General features: G+C 44.0%; 2 protein-coding genes across 2 annotated transcripts in view; one reads left to right on the top strand and one right to left on the bottom strand.

Annotated features, from left to right (window-relative positions):
• Window positions 1-5,159, top strand: part of LOC147021425 (protein FAM83D-B-like) — a 71,877-nt gene extending 66,718 nt beyond the window's left edge. Inside the window, exon 4 of the mRNA XM_085891343.1 lies at window positions 3,478-5,159. Within this exon, the coding sequence (XP_085747469.1) occupies window positions 3,478-4,543 (1,066 nt within the window). The 3' untranslated portion in view covers window positions 4,544-5,159. The remainder of the gene's footprint in view (window positions 1-3,477) is intronic.
• Window positions 5,160-19,916: 14,757 nt separating this feature from the next.
• The window catches only part of LOC147021424 (leukocyte elastase inhibitor-like), a 28,388-nt gene continuing 21,815 nt past the window's right edge, over window positions 19,917-26,489 (bottom strand). Inside the window, exons 4-6 of the mRNA XM_085891349.1 lie at window positions 24,917-25,059; window positions 20,699-20,935; window positions 19,917-20,565 (exon numbers count right to left, since the gene is read on the bottom strand). Of these exons, the coding sequence (XP_085747475.1) occupies window positions 20,158-20,565; window positions 20,699-20,935; window positions 24,917-25,059 (788 nt within the window). The 3' untranslated portion in view covers window positions 19,917-20,157. The remainder of the gene's footprint in view (window positions 20,566-20,698; window positions 20,936-24,916; window positions 25,060-26,489) is intronic.

Genomic DNA, 26,489 nt, shown 5'->3' with positions numbered 1-26,489 from the left:
TCATACTGCTGTTGGACGACTTTATGCCACTCCTGGCGCAAAAATTCAAGCAGCTCTGCTTTGTTTGATGGCTTGTGACCATCCATCTTCCTCTTGATCACATTCCCGAGGTTTTCAATGGGGTTCAGGTCTGGAGATTGGGCTGGCCATGACAGGGTCTTGATCTGATGGTCCTCCATCCACACCTTGATTGACCTGGCTGTGTGGCATGGAGCATTGTCCTGCTGGAAAAACCAATCCTCAGAGTCAGAGCAGAAGGAAGCAAGTGTTCTTCCAGGACAACCTTTTACGTGGCTTGATTCATGAGTCCTTCACAAAGACAAATCTGCCCGATTCCAGCCTTGCTGAAGCACCCCCAGATCATCACCGATCCTCCACCAAATTTCACAGTGGGTGCGAGACACTGGCTTGTAGGCCTCTCCAGGTCTCCGTCTAACCATTAGATGACCAGGTGTTGGGCAAAGCTGAAAATTGGACTCATCAGAGAAGATGACCTTACTCCAGTCCTCTACGGTCCAATCCTTCTGGTCTTTTGCAAACGTCAGCCTGGCTCTTCTTTGCTTCTTATTGATGAAGGGCTTTTTTCTGGCTTTGCACGACTTCAGCCCTGCCCCTCGGAGCCTGTTTCGCACCGTCCTCGCCGTGCACTTCACTCCAGCTGCCGTTTGCCATTCTTTTTGTAGGTCACTTGATGTCATCCAACGGTTGTTGAGTGACATTCAAATGAGTTGGCGGTCATCCCAGTCAGTGGAGAGTCGTTTTCGCCCTCTGCCAGTGTGTGGCTTTGTTGTCCCCAATGTCTGCTGCTTGACTTTGTTCTTATGAACCGCCGTCTTTGAAATTTTAAGAATGGAAGCAACGTGACGCTCACTGTATCCCTCTGCCAGTAAAGCTAGAATTGAACCCTTCTTTTCAACTCTTTTAGCATGGTCAATAGTTATTTTTTTGATTCCAATTATTTTTGAGGTACTACTTGCACTGTTTTTGCCATCCAGCTGGTCCTATTGCAAGAGGATAGTGATGACCACATCAGTGGTTTTTATACTTGTAAAATAAGATTCGGTTCAGGTGATCACCTAATCAGTACCTCACTAAGTAGAATGAGGTGTGCCTGTGTTGGAATTCAACAGACACTGGAATGGAATGGCTGCCAGACATGGAGAGATGCTGATTTAAAAATTTTTTTTGGAGTAGTCCCTTATTTTTTTTTTCCAGATATATATATATATATATATATATATATATATATATATATATATATATATATATATATATATATATATATATATATATATATATATATATATATATATATATATATATATATATATATATATATATATATATATATATATATATATATATATATATGCCTGGTGTTGGCGCAGTGGTTAGGGCAGTGGTTTGGGATCCAAAAGGTCCTGAGTTCAAGCCCCGTTGGGCCACTGAATTAATACACCAGGGGGTTGACTCAGCCTGTCATCCTTCCGAGGTCGGCGAAATGAGTACCAGTGTACTGGGCCGGTGTATACCCCGGTTAAAATAGGTGTACCAGATCCCTGTGTCGCAAGAGGCGACCAGGGTTGCGTCAGGAAGGGCATCCGGTGTAAAACATGTGCCAAATCACTATGCGGATCATATGGATGATCTGCTGTGGCGACCCCTAACGGGAGCAGCCGAAAGAGGAAGAAGGTTGTGTGTGTGTGTGTGTGTGTGTGTGTGTGTGTGTGTGTGTGTGTGTGTGTGTGTGTGTGTGTGTGTGTGTGTGTGTGTGTGTGTGTGTGTGTGTGTGTATGTATGTATCACTCCCGCATGGTGTCTTTATAGTTGTTTGAGGGAGGAGTCTTAAGGTGGATCAGGACGAGCTGTCGGAGTTTCCAAGCTCCCCCTTTGGTGTGTGGACGGTTACCCACGTAAGGAGCTGATACCGGAAATGGTCTCATTTTCTCTACACTTTGCCACGCAACTCATCTCCAAGATTAGCATGGGGCCGGGGTATCTGGTGGCACTCTCCAGCCATGAACATGCGCTAGACACTTCATGGGGGCCTTAATTGAGTGGAGCTCGAGGGCTATCCATACGATGTTGAATGGATTTTAGTGTATATTTGTGCTTCACGCTATGTGCCAGAACGTCCTGAGCGTAAGCATCTGTAATGGTACACAGTGCCCATTGCTCCCTGCTACCTCCAAAGGCCAGTGGTGGGCGTCGGTGGTTGTGACTGTTTGTTTGAGGCGTTTGTACCTGTGGTGTCGCGGTGAGTTAAGGCATGGAGGTAAGCGAGCTTGGATTGTTTGTGGGGATTTTAATAAAGGCGTTGTGGTGGTTGTAGAAATGTTGCATCGTTGTGGTTTGAGTATGGCTAAGGTCTGAGGGGATGTGTTGGAGAATGGTGCGAAGTTTGAGGTTTTTGCGGAACATGCTAATGAGCTGCTTGCATGCATGCATGGAGAGGTTGTGTGCAGCAAAGTAAAAGATGGGGATAAAGACCTCCCTGAAGGTCCATGCAATGCATATGACCCATAAGCCCATTACACAATGAAGAAGGGCTATCTCAAATTCATACTAATGAAATAACTGTCTTGGGACCACTTTATACTGTGTGCCGTTGCCTCGGGGGAGCGCTGGTTTCGCAGAACTGCAACGATATATTTACTTTTGTCCAACTTATGATTATAGCTTGTATTTTACTCGTAAGGATATTTTTGTGGGTTTTAGAAAAATTAATTACCAAAATCTCAGATACAGGCAGGTGACCACTTGTTAAGTTGTCAGGTTATGGTCCTCCAATTTGGCACGGTAAATTTGGGGATGTCTTGTTTTCTCTCATTGGTCGTGCAATCAACTCGTAATTTTTTTTTTTTCCTTTCCGCTGTTTTTGTTTTGTCTTTTGTGATGTCAACAACCTTCAACAATCCTATGATCCATAGTTTCATGGACTGGCAGGATTACCAGGAGGTGTGTGAACTTGCCTCTGGACTGTCAAACCTGGGTTTCAATCCTGACTCGGCTATAAAATGTCATCCTCGTGTTTCACTGGCAGGGTGATTCATCAATGTTTGCCATTCCTCACGTGAACATTCGGCCAGGTGTCCCATCTGTCAGCATTAGTTGGCAGATGGTAAATATCCCATGGTGGTGTTCGCGAGGAGTTGGTGAGCAATCGCCAGCATCCTGAACAGATTACAAATTCCTGCTTTAACCTACAGGAGACACTGCATCAGCGGCACAGCCACGCTCCCAGCAATGATTTAAAACAACAGGCTGCACTTGCTATATACGAAATGAATGAATCTTGCTCTTCCTTGTAGGAACAATAATTGAAGTATGCTAGAAAGGGATTACTCATGTAAAGCATCTGTTGGAATGGGGTGGGCTTGGCTAAAACTGCCATTAAAAAAAAAAAAATGTACAATATGTAAAACCACCCTTTATGTAACAACTTGAGTGTCACACTTATTGCCATTGTTCTTGCAGTTACACCTGGAGTGATGCAAAGCTTCATCGCAGCAGCATCACCTTACTCTCAGGCTCTGTTACTGAAGCCTATGACAAAGCTTTTTGCATCCTCTATGCCCATTCTCAACCCTTTTCAATTGATTGCTCTGCAACTATCCAACAGTGCACTGTTCCAGCCTCTCCTAAACACATCTTACCATCTCAGGAGCCATCAAAGTTAGAACACACTGCAGACAATGGAAAGTCTGCACCGTTGTGTTATGGTTGTACAGGGTTAAAGAAACTCGATTACTGTGTGGTGGAAATTGGCACACAGACAGATTCTTGCCCAACCTCTCACAAGGAAACTGGTAAAATGATGGGGATGCCTTCTCGGCGTAGTGGAACACGGCGTAGCTCAATCGCCTTAAAGCAGCAGCAACAGCCGGTTGGTGGGGCGAATGTAGGAAATGGCGTGTCCCGCCGTCGATCGTCATTGTGGCGCAGCACAAACGCAATGACTGGAAGAATTGCAAAGAAACGCCGCACCATTGAGCAAAGTCATAAAGGCCAAACTAAAAAAGTAACATCTCAAGCCCCACCTCCTGGATCACCTTCTGAGGATGCATCGTCAAAGAAAGGAGATCTCACAAAAGTGTTGCCAGTGTCTGATTTGCAGCAACAAGGAACTAAGGATGCAGCATGTTCACCTTTTGTGGGTACTCAGTTAAATGGTGGAAATTCTGGCCAACCACGGAGGGGCACAGCAACGAGGCCTCAAAACGGAGCACATCTTCAGCAGTTCATGCAGCGTGTCTGGACTGAACGGCAGGCATCCTACAACAAGGTTCGTTCGCAACTCAATGGATTCCTGTCGCAGCCATTAGACCGGGCTGTTGTGGGCATGAGGATGCGGAATGGCCTGGGTTCACCTGCGAGGCAGTTGGTCTCCCGCACTGGAGTCCACATGCGACCTGCACTTCCTTCTTCACACATGCCCCTTGTGAACAATTTAGGTAAGCGTTTAGAGACTAGGTTTGGGAAAGAGAACAAAGAGATTCAGTTGCGGGAAAGGTTCCGAGTCAGCAGGTTGGTGAAGAAGTGATTGGTCTAATGTGTATCATTCGGTTTGAGGTTAAGATATGGATGATTGTTGTTGTAAGTATTTGTTCAAGGTTTGTTCATGTTTGAATGTGGAATCTTGCCATGCATTTATTGTCTGTTTGTGGGTTAGAGTCCTGCCCTGTATACTCATGTCATTTCTGCCTCGATTATGAATCCACGCATGGAGTAACTTTCTGAATTATTTTCTTTTAAGTTGTAAAAGTTTTTGTTTTTGTAATTGATGACTCTATTGAGAGGAAAAAAGAAAGAAGAAAGTTTTCATTGATGTTTTGTTTGTGCTTGCATGTCGCATAGTTTCTCATTAGTGACACTGATGATGTGAATAGTTTTATTAGTTGAGAATCCAGTTGGAAAAACCTGATTTGTTATCCGTGACTCTCTAAGTTCCCAGTGCTTGTGACATCGATGCCTTTTAGTTGGACCCAAAGATATAATTGTGTAGATGTCTTTAAACTGAACTTTCACAATTCATTTGGTTAAGATGAGCTGTAACAATCCAAGTTTGTAGTCTTTTTCTTTGGTGTGTGCATGTCTCATTGAATTTATAGATGTTGGGATTTTCATATTGGCTAATAAATACGGGTGATTAAAAATTACTTTATTGTGATGTGAATCTATTCAAAAAATTACTTTTAAAGCGAACTCTGTGTAATTGCAAAGCATCTGCTCTGAGTTTGCGAGGTTGGTGGTTCGATCCCAGACTGAGTCGAACCAGACTTTTAAAAGGATAGAGCATGGGCGGACAACGTTGGGAAGGCAATGGCAAACCACCCAGTATAACCCTTGGCAAGAATCTTCTTCGGCAGCACTGACGCTGTGAAAAGAGTATGGATGGTCCAGGTTTGTTTGCTTGATATGAAACATTAGGAAGTGTAAAGCATGCTCGATGTGTTTAAAAAGTACATATCCGCTTAGTGCATTCGATGGTCTGTGTTTCCAAAGTACCCTTTCCCCATTCGTATAGAATTAGAGTTGCAAGATGATGATTCTTTTATCCCACTTCCTACTTTTAGCTGTATAATAATTGCTCAATAAATTCCAAATCAGTCGTGAAGATGCACTTTGGTTATTTAGATGTGGGATAAATGCAATGATTTTTTTTTTTTTTAAATATACATTTCCATTGCCCACACCCAACTTCTCAACTTCTACAAGTTGAATGCATTTTTGTTCAGAAAAAGACGACATTTTCGTGTTTGGCGCCTCTAGGTCAACTGAAGGCTTGGTCGGTCTTCACAAACGACATACACATTTGAGTGTAAACCTGCGAATATCCAATAGTGCACATTTGTGATCCAATAAAGAAACGGTTCTCTGAGGTTTCCACCGAGGTAAATGAATAGTTCTTAAAGTGTTACAATGTTATTTACAATTACGAAATGCATAGATCCAAAGCTTAAGTTCTAAGCGTAGCTCGTACATTCAGGCCTTCATAACTATAGAAAGCAATGTGGGGCAATGTTAAAAGGAGAGCTGTTTCTCAAGTCTATTGTAGGAATATAAAACACTTGTGAGACTTGCTGAGATATTTTGTTTTGTTGATTTTGGGGGTGGGGGGGGGTGTGGATTATGACACAGGCTTGATGGTCCGAGTGGCTTCCTCCTGTCTGCGTTTCCTCGTGTGACTCTCTCAAACCTGTGCTAAGGTAACAATCCAGATGATTGTTCAAATTTTTTACTTGCGAAAATCAAAGATTTTTCAAGTACAGGTATATTGGTTGCTTGTGTGTGTTATTTTGTTTCTCTTTTTACCTCCGCTACTGGAGGTGAAGGAGGTTGTTTTCACCCCCTTTCTGTCTGTTTGTTGGTTGCAAAAGCGAAGATTTGTCAAGTATATTGGTCAGTCGATTTTTGTTGTTCTGTCTGTCTGTGTTTGTCTGTTTGTTTGTCCTTTTGTCGCCTACAGGTCACAATTTTAAACCGATCTTCACGAAACTTCACCACATGCTCGAGTTTATCATAAGGAAGAAGCCTTTTGTTTTTGAGGTGAAAAGGTCAACAACGTAGGTGAGATTTCTAAAATCCTCAATTTTCATCCCATTGACTTGAAATTCGAAGAGGATTTATATTTCACGTCACTGAATTCAACCAGCTACTTATTTTTTTTTTGAGGTCAACATGGACCAAATGGGTTAACATAGGCCCAAGGTCACCAACTAAAGTGGTATTTCTGAAATCTTCAATTTCCATCCCATTGACTTGAAATTTGAAGAGGATTTATATTTCAGGTTATTGAAGTCAAGTAGTCGATTATTTTTGAGGTCAACATCTGTCAAAGGTCAACAACTTAGGTGCGTTTTCTAAAATCCTCAATTTGAAGTAGAGTTGCATATTTCATCATTTAATTCATCCAACAAATTATTTTTGAGGTCAAATTTGTTTTCTGGATTTTGCAAGTATCGTGCACTGCATAACGTCATCTTTGTTTTTGTTTGTGTGCAGGATATCAAAACTGATCCAGATGAAATTGTGGACAGGTTGGGTGTGTGACGAGGACGAACGGATTAGATGTTGGTGAAGATCCGAATCCGGATCTGATTAAAAAAAAAAAAAAAATTCAGATTCTTGTCCATTGAGACATCGGGCCAAAACCTGTGTATTGTGTTGTGTTGTGTGTATGTATAGTTGCGGCCATGGAGACCGAGACATCAGTTTGTCACTCGGGGATTAATCCCCGGTTGTCCTCGGAAGAGCCGGACCTGAGGCCACCGCTCACAATGTTGTGGTACGGTGCGTTGTTTTAGAACCACGAACGCCACCCAGTTAACCACGAGTTCCAGTGTTCACCGTCTAATTATGCCGTTTAACCAGAGGTCACGTGGTTACCTTAATGGGGAGCACGCCCTCGGCAAAGCACCAATATTATCTTGATTACATCTTAATTAGGGCAGCTGGGCGTTTTTAACCGCTGGTGTGTACAGACTATTTTTGGTCAAATCCGTGGTAATTACCTCCCAGTCTATCTAGGTTCGGACAATGCGAGACCAATGGAAAGAAAGGACAAACACGGACAGGATGGAAGTCAACAAATGATATATTAATAAGAAAATAACTAAATGAAAATTACTTTTTACTTCCTGAGGTAAATAAGTGAATACATTCCAAAGCAATCAAAATGAATAGTTAAGCGGGCAAAATCAATCAAAATGACAGGAAAGAGACAGAGAGCATATGCTTATTGGGGGTCAACTTACAGCTAAACACAGACAAGGGTACCCTGCAGATCATTCGAGGGGGCGGGGGGGGGGGGAGGAGAGAGAGAGTCGTCTGACTCACCAGAGAGAAGTCGTCCGTGAAGTGAAAACGTCCGTGTGTGTGTGTGTGTGTGTGTGTGTGTGTGTGTGTGTGTGTGTGTGTGTGTGTGTGTGTGTGTGTGTGTGTGTGTGTCTGTGTGTCTGTCTGTCTGTCTGTCTGTCTGTCTGTCTGTCTGTCTGTCTGTCTGTCTGTCTGTCTGTCTGTCTGTCTGTCTGTCTGTCTGTCTGTCTGTCTGTCTGTCTGTCTGTCTGTCTGTCTGTCTGTCTGTCTGTCTGTCTGTCTGTCTGTCTGTCTGTCTGTCTGTCTGTCTGTCTGTCTGTCTGTCTGTCTGTCTGTCTGTCTGTCTGTCTGTCTGTCTGTCTGTCTGTCTGTCTGTCTGTCTGTCTGTCTGTCTGTCTGTCTGTCTGTCTGTCTGTCTGTCTGTCTGTCTGTCTGTCTGTCTGTCTGTCTGTCTGTCTGTCTGTCTGTCTGTCTGTCTGTCTGTCTGTCTGTCTGTCTGTCTGTCTGTCTGTCTGTCTGTCTGTCTGTCTGTCTGTCTGTCTGTCTGTCTGTCTGTCTGTCTGTCTGTCTGTCTGTCTGTCTGTCTGTCTGTCTGTCTGTCTGTCTGTCTGTCTGTCTGTCTGTCTGTCTGTCTGTCTGTCTGTCTGTCTGTCTGTCTGTCTGTCTGTCTGTCTGTCTGTCTGTCTGTCTGTCTGTCTGTCTGTCTGTCTGTCTGTCTGTCTGTCTGTCTGTCTGTCTGTCTGTCTGTCTGTCTGTCTGTCTGTCTGTCTGTCTGTCTGTCTGTCTGTCTGTCTGTCTGTCTGTCTGTCTGTCTGTCTGTCTGTCTGTCTGTCTGTCTGTCTGTCTGTCTGTCTGTCTGTCTGTCTGTCTGTCTGTCTGTCTGTCTGTCTGTCTGTCTGTCTGTCTGTCTGTCTGTCTGTCTGTCTGTCTGTCTGTCTGTCTGTCTGTCTGTCTGTCTGTCTGTCTGTCTGTCTGTCTGTCTGTCTGTCTGTCTGTCTGTCTGTCTGTCTGTCTGTCTGTCTGTCTGTCTGTCTGTCTGTCTGTCTGTCTGTCTGTCTGTCTGTCTGTCTGTCTGTCTGTCTGTCTGTCTGTCTGTCTGTCTGTCTGTCTGTCTGTCTGTCTGTCTGTCTGTCTGTCTGTCTGTCTGTCTGTCTGTCTGTCTGTCTGTCTGTCTGTCTGGTGCCAGCACCCAGCCTTGCCATGCACCCACTCGCCAACAGCCTTGAACGCCAGTCGACGTTTGGGGGGAACCGCGGTCGTCTGTCGTGGGTTTAAACCCTGGTGCTGCGACACGGGCAGCTCCTCGCACTTCACAAAACTGGTGACGTCCAGTGACCCACACTGCCCGTTGGTGACCGACCCGTTCCTCACTCGTTGGTGACCGATCCGTGCCTCACTCGTTGGTGACCGATCCGTGCCTCACTCGTTGGTGACCGATCCGTGCCTCACTCGTTGGTGACCGATCCGTGCCTCACTCGTTGGTGACCGATCCGTGCCTCACTCGTTGGTGACCGATCCGTGCCTCACTCGTTGGTGACCGATCCGTGCCTCACTCGTTGGTGACCGAACCGTGCCTCACTTGTTGGTGACCGAACCGTGCCTCACTCGTCGGTGCTGCTCACACTCCTTGGCTTTTTTCACCAGATCTTGGCTATTCGTTGTTCACATTGGCATCTTTGTTTTCTATTGGTTTTCTTGGCGTATAGGTTTTCTATTAGCATCGCTTTTCCAAAACTTTGTGAATTATTGGCTTTTTTTCATTGGCTCATCTTGGCATTTATGAAAATGAGGAGTGATCACACTGCCCAACAGACAATGTCCCATCCATGATCAGCCTCAACATCTCAAGAAGTGCCATGGCTTCAGAGACAAGACCATTGAAGATCGCAAAGCCTTCCTCAAGGAGCAGGGCATTTGCTTCAGGTGCTGTGCCTCGACAACTCACCTTGCGAGAAACTACAAGACACCCGGGTATAGTCCCCTGGATGTCAAATGCCCCTACCCTTTCCTCAAATCATGGCGGGAAGGAGGAAGAAGACACATCTTCAACTGCACTGAGGTCTGTGGAGAAAGCCTGAGTGCAAGATCCTGTTCCAAAATATGCTTAGTTAAAGTACATCCCAAGGGATATCCCGGGAAGACAACAAGGGTGTATGCGATCTTGGATGATCAAAGCAACAGATCGTTAGCCAAGTCGGAGTTCTTTGATATATTTAACATCAAAGGGAGCGTCTCTCCAAACACTCTAAGAACATGTGCTGGGGTAACTGAGACTGCAGGGAAAAGAGCCACTGGCTACCTGGTTGAGTTTGTGGATGGAAAGACAAGTCTAACTTTCCCCACCATCATTGAATGCAACCAGATGCAGGATGATCGGACATATTCCTACCCCCAAAGCTGCACGCCATCAACCCATCTGAGGTCAGTGGCCGATCAGATCCCAGCACTGGACTCTGACACTCAGATCCTCTTTTTGTTGGGAAGAGACATTCTAAGGGTTCACAAGGTACATGAGCACCACAATGGCCCACACAACGCCCCTGACACTCGGAGACTTGACCTGGGATGGGTTCTACTAAGTGATGTTTGCCTGGGTAATGCTCACAAGCCAGTTACTGTGAACACTTTCAGTATGAGTGTGTTTGAAAATGTGCGCACATCCCTCTTCAGCCCATGTCCCAACCACATTCTCGTGAAGGAGAAATTCAGCTGCAAAGGTTGACAACAAGGCTATTCTCAACGGACCTTCATGGAGATTTCCATGCGAGGAGTGGTCGACAACAACCTTGGAAGTACAGTCTTCAACAGAACAAAGGATGACAAGTTAACCCTTTCCATCGAGGACAAATTCTTCCCAAAGATTATGGATGAAGAGTTCTTCAAGGACCACTCAAACAGCTGGGTCGCCCCACTTCCATTCTGTACACCCAGACATCAGCTTCCCAACAACAAGGAACAAGCCCTCAGTCGTCTCATCTCTCTGCACCGCACACTCGAAGAGGCCAGAGATGAAGAAACATTTTGTAGCATTCATGCAGAAGATCTTTGACAACCAGATTGGTTCACATTGGTTTGAACACTTCTCAAACTGGAAGCCGCTCTTATAAGCCAAAGCGCGCCTCATTCGCATTGCTCGCTCCAATAGCCAAACAGGTGTCAATGAGGCAAGCAGTCATAGTGGCTGCCACCACTGGAAAAAAGAAACCCTGCACTGTGGACGAACTCACTCAAGCGAAGGCTGTCATTCGTGTGTGCAATGTGAGGCCTACGCAGGAGAGTTCAAATGCATCACAGGGAAGAAAGAAATTCCAAAGAACAGTAAACTTTGGAAGCTGAACTGTCACTGTTGATGAGGCTGGCCTAATGAGGATAGGAGGACGTATATTGTATGCCAACCTGGACAGAGGTGATGTAAATCCTCTTGTAATCCCTGGTCGGCACCACATCACCACTTTACTTGTACGCCACTTCCATGACCCAGTCAAACACCAGGACCGCCTCTTCACAGAGGGAGCAATCCAAATGGTAGGATTGTGGATCGTCGGGGGGGGGGGGGTAGAAGATGCATTTCCACCATGATTCACAAGTGTGTTACCTGCTGTAAACTCTGAGGAAGATAGGAGTAGCAAAAAATGGCAGACTTGCCAGCAGATCAGCTGAGCACTGAGCCACCCTTCTCCAATGGGGAACTATATGGTTTTGGGCCATGGACAGTCACCTCATGCCACACGAGAGGAGGACAAGCAAACATCAAACGTTGGGTGGTGCTGCTCACACGCATGAGTACCAGAGCCATTCATATTGAAGTCATCGAGTTAATGGACACGTCAAGCTTCATCAACGCCCTCAGGAGGTTCTTCTCCATTCTGGGCCTGTCAAACAGCTGCGATCAGATTGCGGAACAAACTTCATTGGCACCTGAAAAGAGCTGAAGATCGGGTGGCTCTGGCATGCGGAAGTACTTGTGTGATCAAGGATGCACATGGGTGTTTAAATCCTCTCCCCCCCCCCCCACCTCACTCTTCTCACATGGGAGGAGTGTGGAGCGCAAAATTGGAATTGCCCGTCGCATCCTTGACTCGACGCTGCTGCAGGTTGGAACCTCTCCGCTCTCGCATGAAGTCCTGACCACTTTCATGGCTGAGATCACAGCCATTGTGGATGCAAAACCGCTGGTTTCAATGTCTACAGCCCTATATTCACCTCTCATCCTGACCAGAGCAACGCTTCTCACCCAGAAAGTCAGCATGCCATTTGCACCACCAAGATACCTTGACTTTTAAGGACCTTTACAAATGTCAGTGGAGGCAAGTGCAAAGCCTCACCAATACCTTTTGGGAGTGATGGAGACATGAGTATCTTGCAACCCTTCAGAGCTGCCACAAAAGGCAGTCTGACAAACCCAATATCCAAGAAAGTGACCTTGCCCTGCTAAAGGACAGTCAAGTCAAATGGAATGAGTGGCCTACGGGACTTATCGTCAAGACTATCCCCAGCAGCACCGAAAGGTCTGTAACGTGGAAGTCAGTCATCAAGGGAGGAATGGCCAGTGTTCCTGAGACCGGTTTCTGAGACAATCTTACTCTTGCCACATGCGAAATAGACAAATCAACGAAGGACTCTTGAATAAAGTTCCTTTGTTGTTTTTTTATGATTTATAAATAGTGGTATATTCATGATACCAGGCAGGGAGTGTTGTGTATTCGCTAACATTGTTGATTGCTTACGTGCTGCCCCAGGTGGACTGCTTAAATTACTCCCTTGTAAGCATTCTTTGCGAGACCTTCTGTTTATTGGTTCTTAGAAATCATATGACCTGGAAGTCAGGGAGCAGATTCGCTATTTTGTGATTAGGCGACAGTCCTGTCGTTTTCTCTTAAATTAAGCGGTTGACGTGTCATGTGTGCTTCAGCTTGTCAGGTGGATATATTTAATTTATCAGGCATGTATTCCGCTCTGTATTAAGTTCTGCATATTTCGGCTTTGTCTTTGTAGTTTCACACTTCTTCCATTAAACGTTCGAGTTAGTCGTGTATCAAGTCTCGGGCAATCATTTGGGACAGTGTTTAGTTCTCTGTCTACTTATGCAGAGTCATGCACAGCGAGCGTCACGCACAGAATACACACACAAACACGGATATATTATGTACTGGTAAGTACTTCCAAAAGCTATTTTATTGAAGTTATAACCTTAACTTGTAAGTAATTTACTGATTTCATCAACTGGGCACCGTTTTTCATCGAGGTTTCGATCCTTTCAGTCCAGAACCTCTCCAAATGGTGGATCCCAACCCTGGTTGCCAGTCCACATCAGGAGATTACTCAACATCAATGGACCCACGTCCTCAAAGTTGTGTCCAAACAGTCAGTCAACACAGCAATGCAATATCCTTATTCAAACTTATTTAATTACTACTTTTATTGAAACTATTACTACAGAAAAAAAACTTTAATTGTACACCACTTTATCTCAACTCATAAAAGGCAGTGTATGTGTGTGTGCGTGTATCAGTGCGTCTCCTCCATAACTCCAAAACGATAAAACCAAGCAGCCTGAAACTTTGTGTGCACACTAAGAAAATTGCAAGGAAGTGCAAAAGTGAAAATCGGGTGTTTGGGTTAATTAAAACACTCCTTTTGAAGATAACTAACGGCCTTTAATTATATTCTTCATCAGGCGATCCTCGGCCACGTTGTTGTCCGAGGTCTTAAGGCGTTTCCTGGGTAACCTCGCTGGGGTCTGAAGCCGCCATTTTTTATTTGGCCTGCTCAACCATGCTATGACTTGGAATAGGCCATAACAATGTCTTTACGATAAAGTTTTTTTTTTTTTTCACTTTCCTCACTCATATTATCAAATACCTGTTCATCATAGCTACAAATCGTTGGGTATATTGCAATGCTTCTAAACGCCTGGATACGCCAGCGTTCATGGCTTTAATTCATTTTCACATATGCGATCATCGTGAGATTCTCTAAAACTAAGCAGAATTCCAAAATGTAAGCTCCAGATTTGAAAGTTTCAGCAGTTCCGACTCCTTAAAGTGTTGATTTGTCCAATTTGGATATTGCATGGACGTTTCCGGGTGCATAGTTTTATCGACGGCAATTGGAAATTGCTTGCCAAGGCAGGCGTTCTGTTGGAGTGCTCGCTTGAGTGCTTAAGCCACTTACCCAGCTGTACAGTTTGTGTCAGTTGATAGTGATACAGTTTGTGTCCCGATCGGGATATACAGTTGACAGTTACGACAAGGTAGAGGTACGTACACAGCACACACGGACGTGGTACATATGGGTAGATTTGGATCTGCACAGACTCGCCGTGGGTGTGTGGACATGCCATGCCTGTTAAGGGTGCCGTGGTGGCAAAGCTTCATCGCATATCTTATGGAGGTTCTATCGGGTTTTCCTTTGTCCTCGTGCCTGTTTCTAAAGGTTATATGTTTCTCTTTGTGAGTTTTGTGTGGGAAAATTTATATTAATGTATTCTAAATTGTAACAAATGGAGTTTTAGAAATGTAACTTTTTTGCTACAAGTTGAATTGGCTGTCATTTCTGGCCAAAAGACTTTTGCCCAAAATGATAAATGTGTTGTTCTGGAGCAGAGTGACCGAGCTGATAACAACGAACCTTTACCTCAAAATGTACGAAGTGGCTTCTCCTCTAAAGGACACGTCTGTAGTCTGGGTTGATAGCCCCCACCACTCTCCCATGAAAGTATAAAATGCTTTGAAATGTAAAATTGTTTCAGTGCAAGTACCTGAGAAAGTATTAGAATCTCAGTGGCTTGTGCTCCTTGGAACTGACCAAGTACCAAGTTAGAATAAAACTCTCTGATGAAATGTGGAAGTGAATTGAATCGGGTTGGTCTAACTGTTAACTAAAGTAATAATAAATGAAATGGAAGATAAAAAATATTGCAATCAATGGGGATTCTTAAGTTCATTGTATGAGGGTGAAAAGTGTATAGTGTATAATTAGAAAATAAATTGTTTCACAAGGAAGGACTTGTGTGGACATTGGTTTTCAGTGTTAATGGGTTTTATGCAGGATTTTATAATCAAATCGGACAAACGTTAAACTCCGTCTGAAGTCAAATAGGATTCCACAATCGGCCAGGTAGAATCCTTCAACGATCAAAACAAGGTGGGTTTAAAAAATCCACATCAGTTGGTGCCGTGACTCGATTCGAACCGACGTGGTGCGGTGATCGTGACCGGAGGTGCTTAATCTGCCGGAAGCAGTGCCTGGAGAAACGACCAGTGTTTGAGCGAAGGTAAGGGAGAGCACTCAGCAGGTAACGCATTTCGAACAAAGAAAAAGTTCATTGTTGAAGAGGAGTCAGATGACATGAGCATGACGAAGTGACATGCCACAGACCACGCATAGGACGCGTGAGATATATGTTTGCATTGATACCTGATTGGAGAGATACCCCATCAGTTAGGTAAGGCGGTATTCTCAGGGCAAAGCCTACCCATTGCACTTCAGGTGGGAAGGGTGACCCCTGCGATTTCTCCAAATGTGGGAAAGTCGACTGTAAATTTTGTAGGATGCAGGAGATGATTGACCGGCTGGGTGTGTAGCTGGTGATTTGTATTGAAATGCATGTGTTGCTGAGAGTAAAAAATGAAACTTGTGCGAGTCCAATATTCACTGCAATGAAAAGTGTTCTGTTGGGATTTTGATGATATTTTAACAACGAAAGAAGAAATATCAGGCAGAGAGTCGAAATAAAACAGCCTGGATGTCCATGGTTTGGTTCTGATAACGCGCGAAGCTCGCAGTTGTGTGTGTGAATTCAATTCAATTGGAATTAGATGTGATTGTGAACTCGCTGGAGAATTAAGATTTCTGGACGATGTGATACATGAATGTCTTGTTAGAAATAATAATATTGCAACAAATAAAGCGTGAAGAGATGGACGTGAAGCGTCCGATTCCAAACCCATATCCTAGTATAACTTGTTAGGCCGTCATGATGCTGGTTTCTGGACGTGTCATTGATCATTTGTGTGAAGCTAGTTTTCCAACAGCCTCATCTTTGCGACGATTAATCTGTCAAGGGGCCTGAACATTGCTGTTTTCTTTTTTTCCGTTCATCGTGACCACTTGTATAACTTCGTTTCATCGTGATCACTGAAAGAAAAAAAAAATGCTAAATATATATTTTTTTATAACAGCTAAACCAACACCTCTCTATCGTGGGACCCTGGGCCCCTGCCCCGAATGAGCCACCTTTAGTTCAACTCGGGTTCTTCTGTGACCTCATCCTCAAAGCACATTCGCTCTCTGGTGGAGTAACGTCACATTAGGAGGGTGGACCCATTCACGCCAAAACAAAAAGGTTTTGCTGCAATTTTGTTAGATTCATTTCTTTCATTTTTTTTTTCTACTTTTTACAATCATTTTATTTTGAGAATCTGTTTTTATATTGTACTTTATGGTGAGCTCTCCTCCCCATAAACCTCTACCCTCTTACCAGATTTTTTAGCAGGTTAAACTTTAACCTTTTCATTGCACTCTTGAAGTGGTAGCTGAGTGTAATTATTGTAAATATCATAAATGGAATATAATGATCAAGTACAAGTATTTCGGGTGGAAGTTTTTATTTAAAATTCACTGGATTCAAAGGATGAATTATTTGTTCCCTCCCAAATGTTTTGTTTATGTATTCATCTTGTCCACCCCTTGCATTCTCCTATACCCCACATTGTTACTTGCATCCCTTGTAACAAGGAAATTTTGCACAGGAGGAGGCCATTCGGTCCATCATGCCTTTGCCACACCAATACCAGATTTAATAAATCCATCGATACCCCTTCCCTTCATGTGCAGCCTCTTCGCTGCTATACTGGTACTCATTTCGCCAACATCGGAAGGATAACAGGCTGAGTCAACCCCCTGGTGTTAATTCAGCAGCCAATGAAGCTTGAACTTAGGATCCTAGGATCCCAAGACACCACCCTAACTTCTAGGATCCCAAGCCACCACCCTAACTGCTAAGCCAACATCAGGTTACTTGTTTGCCCATCTCTGTCTGCTTTCTCCCTCTGCCCTGCTGGTGGCGTTTCCCCTTTCTCCTGGTATTCCCTAGGTTATATTGTGGCCTGATCTGTCTGTCGCAGTTCTTCCATGAGCCCTGATCGTTTCATTTTTTTTTAAGAAAAAAAATATGCTGCAAAATTCCCGTCTGAAGAATGAGGGACTTCACAGCTGAGGAAGGAGTCATCACCAAATAGATAGAGGATTTCACAGTCAGAGATCGTTGACGAAGATCCGGAATAGGACTGGGCCCAGAACACTGCCTTGGGGCACACCGGCCTTGACAGGGAGAGGAGTTGAAAGGATTGAGTTGTGAGCCACACATTGGCTGCAAGAGTGGAGGAAGTCAGTAAGCCATGTGTGGAGTTGGCCTTGGATGCCATAGGCAGAGTTGGGAGAGCAAGGCGGGATACCAAACTATATCAAAAGCATGAGATATATCCAAAGAGACAGTCGTGATCTCATGTCTGTTATCGAGGGCTTCAATCCATTGTGGGGTGAGTCGAAGCAGCACGTCCAAGGTGGAGTGACCTGGTCTGAAACCAAATTGGTGATCTGATATGAGGTTGTTGGAGAAAAGGAAGGATTTGATATCAGCTGTGATGATGGATTCTATGACCTTTTTGATGATTGGAAGTAAGCTAATAGGTCTGTTGTTAAGGGGATCAGTTTTTGCACCTTTTTATGTAATGCAGTTAGCTATCGTGTTAACCTGTGGCTGCTGGTTGCATCATTTTTGAGGGGTGCTGCTGATGCAATGCCCCTATTACGAGTACACTGCTACTCATTTTGCTGACCTCAGAAGGATAACTGGCTGAGTCAACTTCACCTGGTGTTAATTCAATGGAAAAATAGGGGCTCAAACTCAAGACCCGAAGATCTTCAGCCAGCCACTTTAACCATGAAGCTAACACCGGGCTTCATGTAATGCAGTGATGTTGGCTGATTTCCAAGCAGATGGAAGATGACCGAGGGCAAATGATATGGTGAAAAGGGCAGAGAGAGGATGTGAAAGAGCAGCAGAGCATGATTTTAGGACATGGGAACCGATGCCGGCTGGTCCAGTTGCAGAGTCAGAATCGAGAGTTGAAAGAACCTTCTCCACATTTTCAGGTGCAAAACACACAGAGTCCAGGAGCAGTTGGGTGCAACATGGAAAGATGGGTGCCGAGAGTGAGGGGTTGGGGACAATATTTGGAAGCAAACAGATTTGAGGCATTCAGCCTTCTTCCGTGTGTAGTCGGCTGTGGTGCCATTTGAAAAGAGGGAAGGGATGGAAGGGGAGCAGATATCAGAGACACACTTGACAAGGCAACACCAGGTTTTAGAGGAGGGAGACAAGTTTGAAAGTTCATTCTCAAGGTTGGACGGATGTGTTTTCTGGCTCTCCTGAGAGTGGACACACTTGCTTCAGGCTTTTTGGAATGCACTGAGATTGCCTTTGGTTGGAGTAGCCTTCTGGGAAGAGAAGGCAAATCGTTTCAAGAGCCACTGCCTTACCACACGATTCAATGTACCACGAGTGGGACGAAGGGTTGGGCAATTGAAGATGAGATGGGATGAATCTTTACATGAGAAAGAACGGGTTTCTATGGAATAATTCCCACGCTGAGTTAACATCAGGGGCAGTAGATATGGGAAACAAGGCCTGAAGAGATATTGCTGCTTGTAGTCCCTAACAAGCTGCTTGAGTGAAATGTCAGACTTCAAGAGAGACGTTGACTTTCACAAGCACATGAACAGATGAAAAGCAGAAGACATCGTGGGAAAGTTGGTCATCAAGTCCAGTAGGGAGGATTTTCCATTGGGAGAAATCTGGGTTGAAAGAAACTCTTCTCTTACTTGTGGAACTTCATCGCTTCCTTCTGTTCAATCCCACTCTTCTCTCCAGTACCTTTTGGAAATGCACCACTTCGATTCATCCTCCATCTCCAGTCATTATCTTTTCAATTATCATTACCCCACCCATTTCTTTGTTCCTTCACCACCATTCTCCTGTTTACCCAAGCATATTTTCTTTGTTTTTTTTCTGCACCTTTTGCGTTTGTAGCAATGTTTGCGAAACAGGCACAAGGAAAGAATAGGGATTTTTTTATGCCTCCGCTGCCGGCGGCATTGTTTTCCGGTTGCCCGTCCGTGATAATTTTTTGTTACCACGATAACTTGTGAACCACGGACAGGATTTTTAACAAACTTGATGCAAAGGTGTGTATTATGATGCAAAGATGAACTTATTCAAACTGATTAGATTTTGGCTTCAAAGTGACAACTGTCACGTGACCTTTCACTGAAAATAGTAGATTTTCATTTTTACGAACACTTGTGAACCTGAGGTATTTTGACCAAACTTGGCATAATTATGAAATGTTGCACAAAGATGAACTGATTGCAGTTTGGGATCAAAAGGTCAAATTTTGAAGGTCAAGTTCCCTTAAATTGAAAATGTGTTTCTGCAATAACTTATGAACCAATCTCTTCTGTTCTTACCTATGGCAGCTTCGTTGCCGGGTAGCTGTCATTTTGTTTGGGCGTGACTATACCGCTGATGTTGTGCCCCTACACCCGTACACTGGTAATCATTTTGCCGACCTCGGAAGGATGACACAGGCTGAGTCAACCCCACTTGGTGTTAATTCAGCGGACAACAGGGCTTAACCCTAAGATCCCAAGCCAGCCACCCAAACAGCGAAACCAACACCAGGCTATGAACCACTGAAGATATTTCAACCAAACTTGACACACTTATGGACTGTAATACAAAGATGAACCAATTCAATTTTAGAGTTAGCAGGTCAATGGTCATATGCCCGTTCAAAATGATTTTGCAGACCATAACTCGAGTTAGAATATCTGATGTTCTCTCTGCTACTTATCTTTCTCTCTCCCTTAATGGACCTTTAATTTTTCATCTGAGCAATGAGATCAAACGTCAGAGTGAGCTGACATCGAATGCGAGTGGAGGCACATCATATTTACTTGAATGGTAAGACTCGTCCGTTTGATGCATTAACATCAAATTCTACTTTCTTCTTATAATTATGCAACTGGCAAACTTTGTGAAGAATAAGCAAATTTATATATTTTTGCAAATGACATGACCAGCCACCATCCCACGATTCCATTTTCTCAGCAATATGATGTGTGATGTGCAAAATGCAGTTACAACATTGCAATAATTCTACCGTCAGGAAAGCAAAGCCCTTTGAAAGTCACTGCTGCAGTAAAGCTGGTATAAAGAACAGTCATTCCCAAATGTGAAAGTGCCAAGAAAGAAAGAGCGATCAAAAGTCCCTTTCATGGTGATGTACAACGGCCCCAAAAGAGAATGGAACCCGAGTTGTTATGCCGAATGAAGAAGAGGAACGGATGATCAAACCGAACAATTGGTGCTGGAACAGACGCGCAATAACAATTCATCACTACACCTGTTGCAGCTGCTGCCTCTGTACCTTCCTCGTTGACCTCCACAAAGGCTTTGTGCACGACGGCGGAGACAAAGAGATCTCGGTTTCCGGTGATTCCCGAGAAGTCAGCATAATTTTCCAAGAAGGCATCCGGCATGCCCAAATCGCTCAATGGATTCTTCAACCCGTAAGATTCTTCCAAACGAAATTTTGGCAGGAACACTTCCACTTCCTCTTTCAACATTTTTGATGAGTGTGTCCACTCTCTCAATTTCTCCAAGCTCAGTTCCTTTTCAAGCTGTTTGGAACCACCAGCAAACATTTAAATAACATTAATAACTGATAATATCACTAACATTTATAACTCTTCTCACATGGGCATACATTGACATGATGCAGTCAACACACCTGTACACCCACACCATTTTTACCTGCTTGAGACCAGTTGAGTCATCGGTGATGGATGAAGGCAGCAGAAGCAGCATACTTAGTTCGTTATCAACGTATGGAAGCTCCAGAATGTGCACAAAGTTTTCAGGAAGTACACCTCGGTACATCATCACATGCTGCTGCTGCTGCATCATCGTGGGTGTACTCTTTGCCAACTCGATATATCCATGCCTGAAATTGTCCTCTTTCCTCATCATTTTCACCATTTTGGTCTCATTCTGTTTGCAAGGGAAGAAACACGACCTTTATGTCATTGAAAAACAGTTAAACATTTACATTGAAAAGTCCTCACATTACAACTGTGTGTGTCATTGAAAAAGAAATTGCAAAAGTAAACACGTTTTTGCATCTGTCTCACCTTAAAGACTGATCAATAGACTTTAACTTAGCAAATATACTGTTGCGGGCCGGGGGGATCAGGTGAGAAGACCACGAGGTGAGGGAAGCTATCTCTGTTCCCACCAGACTCCCCGGAATTGAAGGCCGTCGCACACGGATAATTCCGTGACGTGGCGGGTCACTTTACCGAACGTGGACGCCAATAACTCAACCGCGTAACCGAGGGTCCTCCCATCTATGGGTTCATCAGGTTACCTAATCAATCACGTCGTTTAATTACCGGGAACACGCCCTCGGTACGCCTTGTCCGAACCGGATCACTCCACCAGACCAGATCACTTTACCGGATCGGATGCAGCCGAGCAACACTGCCAAGGACGTACCGGCAAAAAGGAACGGATCGTTGGGCATAAAGTCCCGGCTAGACTAGGATTCGGACCATGCTGTATCAATGGAAGAAAAGCCAAAAACAAGCAGGGAACATTCCTAATAATGATTCATTTACAATCAACTTACAAAAGGGGGACACAGAGCAGACTTAATGTGAAAATAATAACAATAATAATGATAACGATCTTCTGCAGTCTTACGTAAGCAGACAGGTGCCAGCACACATGCGCGCGCGCACACACACACACACACACACACACACACACACACACACACACACACACACACACACACACACACACACACACACACACACACACATGAAGAGAAAGTTTAGAACCAGGAATTGGGCACTGTAAAGGAGGAGCTCGAGTCGAGAAGGGGCGGAGTCCAGAATGCGAGGACAGAGTAGTAGGCGGGACCAAGTAGGCGGATGGGGTCAATGTCATGTGGGCGGAGACAAGGCGGAGTAGGAGGTGGGTCGTGGCGGTGTTGACGAGGCGGAGCAGGAGGCGGGTCGTGACGGTGTCGACGAGGCGAGGTGAGAGAGAGGCGGAGAAACTCAAAAAGCAAGAGAGAGAGACTGAGAGACTTCTCTGACCTTTATAGGATTTGCAGCTTGGGGGAGGGGCCACCCCAAATCGTAACGTCATCACCAGAATTGGGTGCTCCGATTGGCCCCGACCCCTCACGTGGCCCGCCAGCTTGGGCCGGAAACCGCCTCACTTCGTTTTCGGCAAAGCCATCGCAGACAGTGAACATATTTCGCTCCGACCCCACAAAATGACACGAATCGCCCACACCGAGATTGGCACGCAAATCATCCTGCAAAAACCCCTGAGCCATGCCCGGGCGACTGGTCGAGGTTCCCGCATGCCCACTTGGGCGTTCGACCAGCGTCGATCCATGCGCTCGCCCTGCGCTCACCAACGTGGCCCACACTGTACATTTCCCAGCTCGATCGCAGCTTCGCTGGCCTTAGAGACAAGAAGACGTTCACCATCCGTGGAAAATCCGCCGCTGCCAGCAAGGGCCAAAGGTACATCGCCATGGATAAATCCATGCACGTTTCACGAGCGGCGTACGTGTCTGCTTTCGAGCACATTCCATACAGTGCGCGCGGATCCGCCATTATGTACATAGCCAGTGCTCACGTTCACACCACACTGCTAGCGTGTGCGCGAAGTGAACACCAATACGTGTCAGATATTGAGGTTGAAAAGGAACAAGCCGCTTCTACCCGCACACTCTTATCTCACCCAAAATGGCGTGGAGTCGTCTTTATTGGCCTCCTTACGCGTTTCGTGCAGCGTGGGCGTCGTGCTGGCCATGTTTCCCCTGCCATGAAAAACACCATTCGTGCATCCTCTTGAGAGGTATTTATTCGTCTGCCTTTTTAATGCAACCGGCAATTCTCTTCAGACCATTGGAAGCTCAAGTCGACAACCCCGCACCGACAAGCACACATGACTCGCCGCACACGCCGGGTTTAGGGCTCGCCCGGGAACGAGGATCTCTGTACAGCAGATCCCTCACCGCGGCGCCGCACATGCTGATCTCCACGAGGCCCCACCTTACATCGAAGGCGCACGTGGCTGATTTACCTCAGGAATAATCAGAAAAGAAGAGTAGGGTTAAAATGAAGGAAAAATTATTGAAGCAACCCTAGCTATTAGATCATCACAACGCACTCCCTTGTTGTCCCGCTAAACAAAAGGAAAGGGACTATATACACGTATAATAATGGAATAACTGTCTTGGGACACTATCTGTTGTGTGCATGTGGTTCCAAGAACCGCAACAATACGTATGAACAGAAAGTAAAGAAATTTCTGTATGCTTCTTATTTTGTTTGAAGCATGGGGGCTCCGAGCAGCATAATTGGCTGTGGGTGCAGTCGATCTGTTGATGTAATGGACTCTAAGTTGGGGTAGGAATTTGTTATTTGTTCAGGGTGCCAGTGATAGCTCACCAACTATTCGTGAAGGACATCATGTGATATTTAGCGATGACCAACTAAGACTGGCAGACACCTGCCCAGGGATGGCTCACACATTGGTGGCTTGTATTGCCGACAAATCACCAGGTTGACAGGATTTCTCTGGGTCAGGATTTCAACCTGGGCGAGATGGGTCAAAGACAAATGATGTACCTCTAGGCTACCCTGAGAACACCAGAAATTCTATACTAAACCAACTAGAGTTCGCCAGCATTCAAGTTTATGAATCAATTGAAATAAAATAAGGGTTTTAAAAGTTGGGGGAAAAAAAAAATTTCAGAAGTTTACCGCCATTGATACAGTGTCTATTACACCACCTTATTTAACAAGTCACATTGGTTATTCGTACCTGTTGTCTGTGTCCTTTATGACATTCCTTATAAACAGTACGTTTCCTGTTTGGAATGATTTTCAATTTTCTTTGTCCGCCAGACAAGCAGCCAAAGTAATATAATTTAAAAATCACTCCTTGTGATGTAACCAAGTTTGAATGCAAAATGTGTATTATGTTTGATGTGCCTTGCCTCATTCATATTCATGTTTTGCCTCATGCATACATATGTTCTGCCCATGTGTTACATAACTTCCACTGCAAGAGGGCGACAGCGGCGCTGCCCTGTCTGGCGGGACATGTGGTCATCGGTAGAAAAGGCATGGTTTTTACCATCACGCTTGAAGTGTTTCTAATAAAGAAAAAGGGATTTAAAGCTCTGCAAGTGTTGGTTAAACTGCCTGGATCATTCGTTATTCAAAGAATCTGGACACTAAGGCCATTCCAGAATACTCTTTGTGCATGCATGATCGGGACGACATTCCGTACAATTTGTCAAATTCAGAGCCAAAGTACGGCTAAACTGAAGGCTATTGTTCGATGATTCATGTTCTGATTACTGTTCAAATGAGGGCAGTCGGTAAAGAGCATACCTCCACCAGGCTGATGAGATTACGTTTTGTATCCCACTGATAGGCTGGATCTGGATAAGGACCGGAACTAAAATTTAATGAGCTTGTTTTTGTCAATTAACCAACTCACCCACCAAGTTTCATCTGAATCCGTCTATAACTTTTTGAGATATCCTGCTTTATGTTTTTTTTGACTTTATCTCCAAATGGTGAAAAAAGCACAAATAATTCGCAGATCCAGATCTGGATCTTCACCAAAATTATTCATTTCATCCTTGTAACATACCCAAGCTCTCCACAAAATTTCTTCCAAATCCATCCACAACTTTGAGATATTTTGTTCACAAATTGACAGACAGACAGACAGACAGGGGTAAAAACATAACCTCCATCCACCTTCGGTGGCAGAGGTAAATATAACATTCAATTGAAATTGAGTCGTTCCTCAATCATAACCTGATATTTTGGACAGACAGACAGTCGTGTTCTCATTGGTTAACCCTGTTTTTCAATTCCCGTGTAAGGGGTAAAAATGGTGTTTTAATTTTTAAACAATGCGAGGTCAAACCTTATTCAGAAAGAAATCTGCTTCATGCGTTGCCTGTGTGTTAAACTTCTTTTCCCAGTTCCCCTTGAAATAGATGGCATTCACAAGGACCATCCGTGTCATGGAATTGATAACATTCTTCGCGAGGAGGTCTTTTATTTTCCCTACAAGGGAAAGAAAGATGTTTTCAGAACTGCAGTTCCACATTGTTTTCAGGAATGAAATGATGTCTCCATCTTAACATACAGACATCATCAGTGATGAATGAACTAAAATTATTATACAGTATTCAAAAACTATTCCCAATCATCGATAACATCAAATATTCACATAAAAGGTTTGATTTCCCATTTAAATGGTATTCTAACAAGTATGAAACTGCGTTCCCAAAATGAAAGTTTGAGTCCTGCAACATCACATGGATTTTACAAAAAATAATTGCAGAAAAACTGAGATTAATTTAAATAAGAACAAGAGCGCAATATACGCCTGAACAAGAAGGTATATACAGAATTGTGCAACTACTTGGAAAACAGCATCCTGGTTGCCATGGCAACCACTAGAGATGACAAACGTATGCCGAGACACACCGTCTCCACATTCTGCACCTACTGTATGTACCAAATATAAAACGTGAAAGTTGAAAACTCCACCTCACTGCCATGGTATTAAAAACAACTCACTGATACATGATTAAAAACACCTCACTGATACATGATTAAAAACACCTCACTGATACATGATTAAAAACACCTCACTGAAACATGATTAAAAACACCTCACTGATAAATGATTAAAAACACCTCACTAATACACGATTAAAAACACCTCACTAATACACGATTAAAAACACCTCAATAATACATGATTAAAAACACCTCACTGCCATTGTATTAAAAACACCTCACTGATACATGATTAAAAAAACCTCACTAATACACGATTAAAAACACCTCACTAATACATGATTAAAAACACCTCACTGCCATGGTAATAAAAACACCTCACTGCCATGGTATTAAAAACACCTCACTGCCATGGTATTAAAAACACCTCCCAGCACATTATGAAGAAACATCTCTCAGCAACATGATTAAAAATACCTCACCGACACATGACTAAAAACACCTCACCGATACATGATGAAAAACATCTCACCGACATTATTAAAAACACCTCACCGACACATGATTAAAAACACCTCACCGACACATTAAAAACACCTCACCGACACATGATTAAAAAGACCTCACTGATACTTGATTAAAAACACCTCACTCATACATGATTAAAAACACCTCACCGATACATGATTAAAAACACCTCACCGATACATGATTAAAAACATCTCACCGATACATTATTAAAAACACCTCACTGATACATTATTAAAAACATCTCACTGGTACATTATTAAAAACACCTCACGAATACATTATTAAAAACACCTCACTAATACATGATTAAAAACATCTCACTGATACATTATTAAAAACACCTCATGATTAAAAACATCTCACTGATACATGTATAAAAACACCTCACCGACATTATTAAAAACATCTCGCCGATATATTTTTTTAAAAACCTCACG

Source organism: Eptatretus burgeri, chromosome 8 (assembly GCF_056783735.1).
Source record: "Eptatretus burgeri isolate ZD-2024b chromosome 8, Ebu_testis_v1, whole genome shotgun sequence".
Taxonomy (NCBI): domain Eukaryota; kingdom Metazoa; phylum Chordata; class Myxini; order Myxiniformes; family Myxinidae; genus Eptatretus; species Eptatretus burgeri.
The sequence above is the reverse complement of the archived record's forward strand: the minus strand, read 5'-3'. Positions and strand labels throughout refer to the sequence as shown.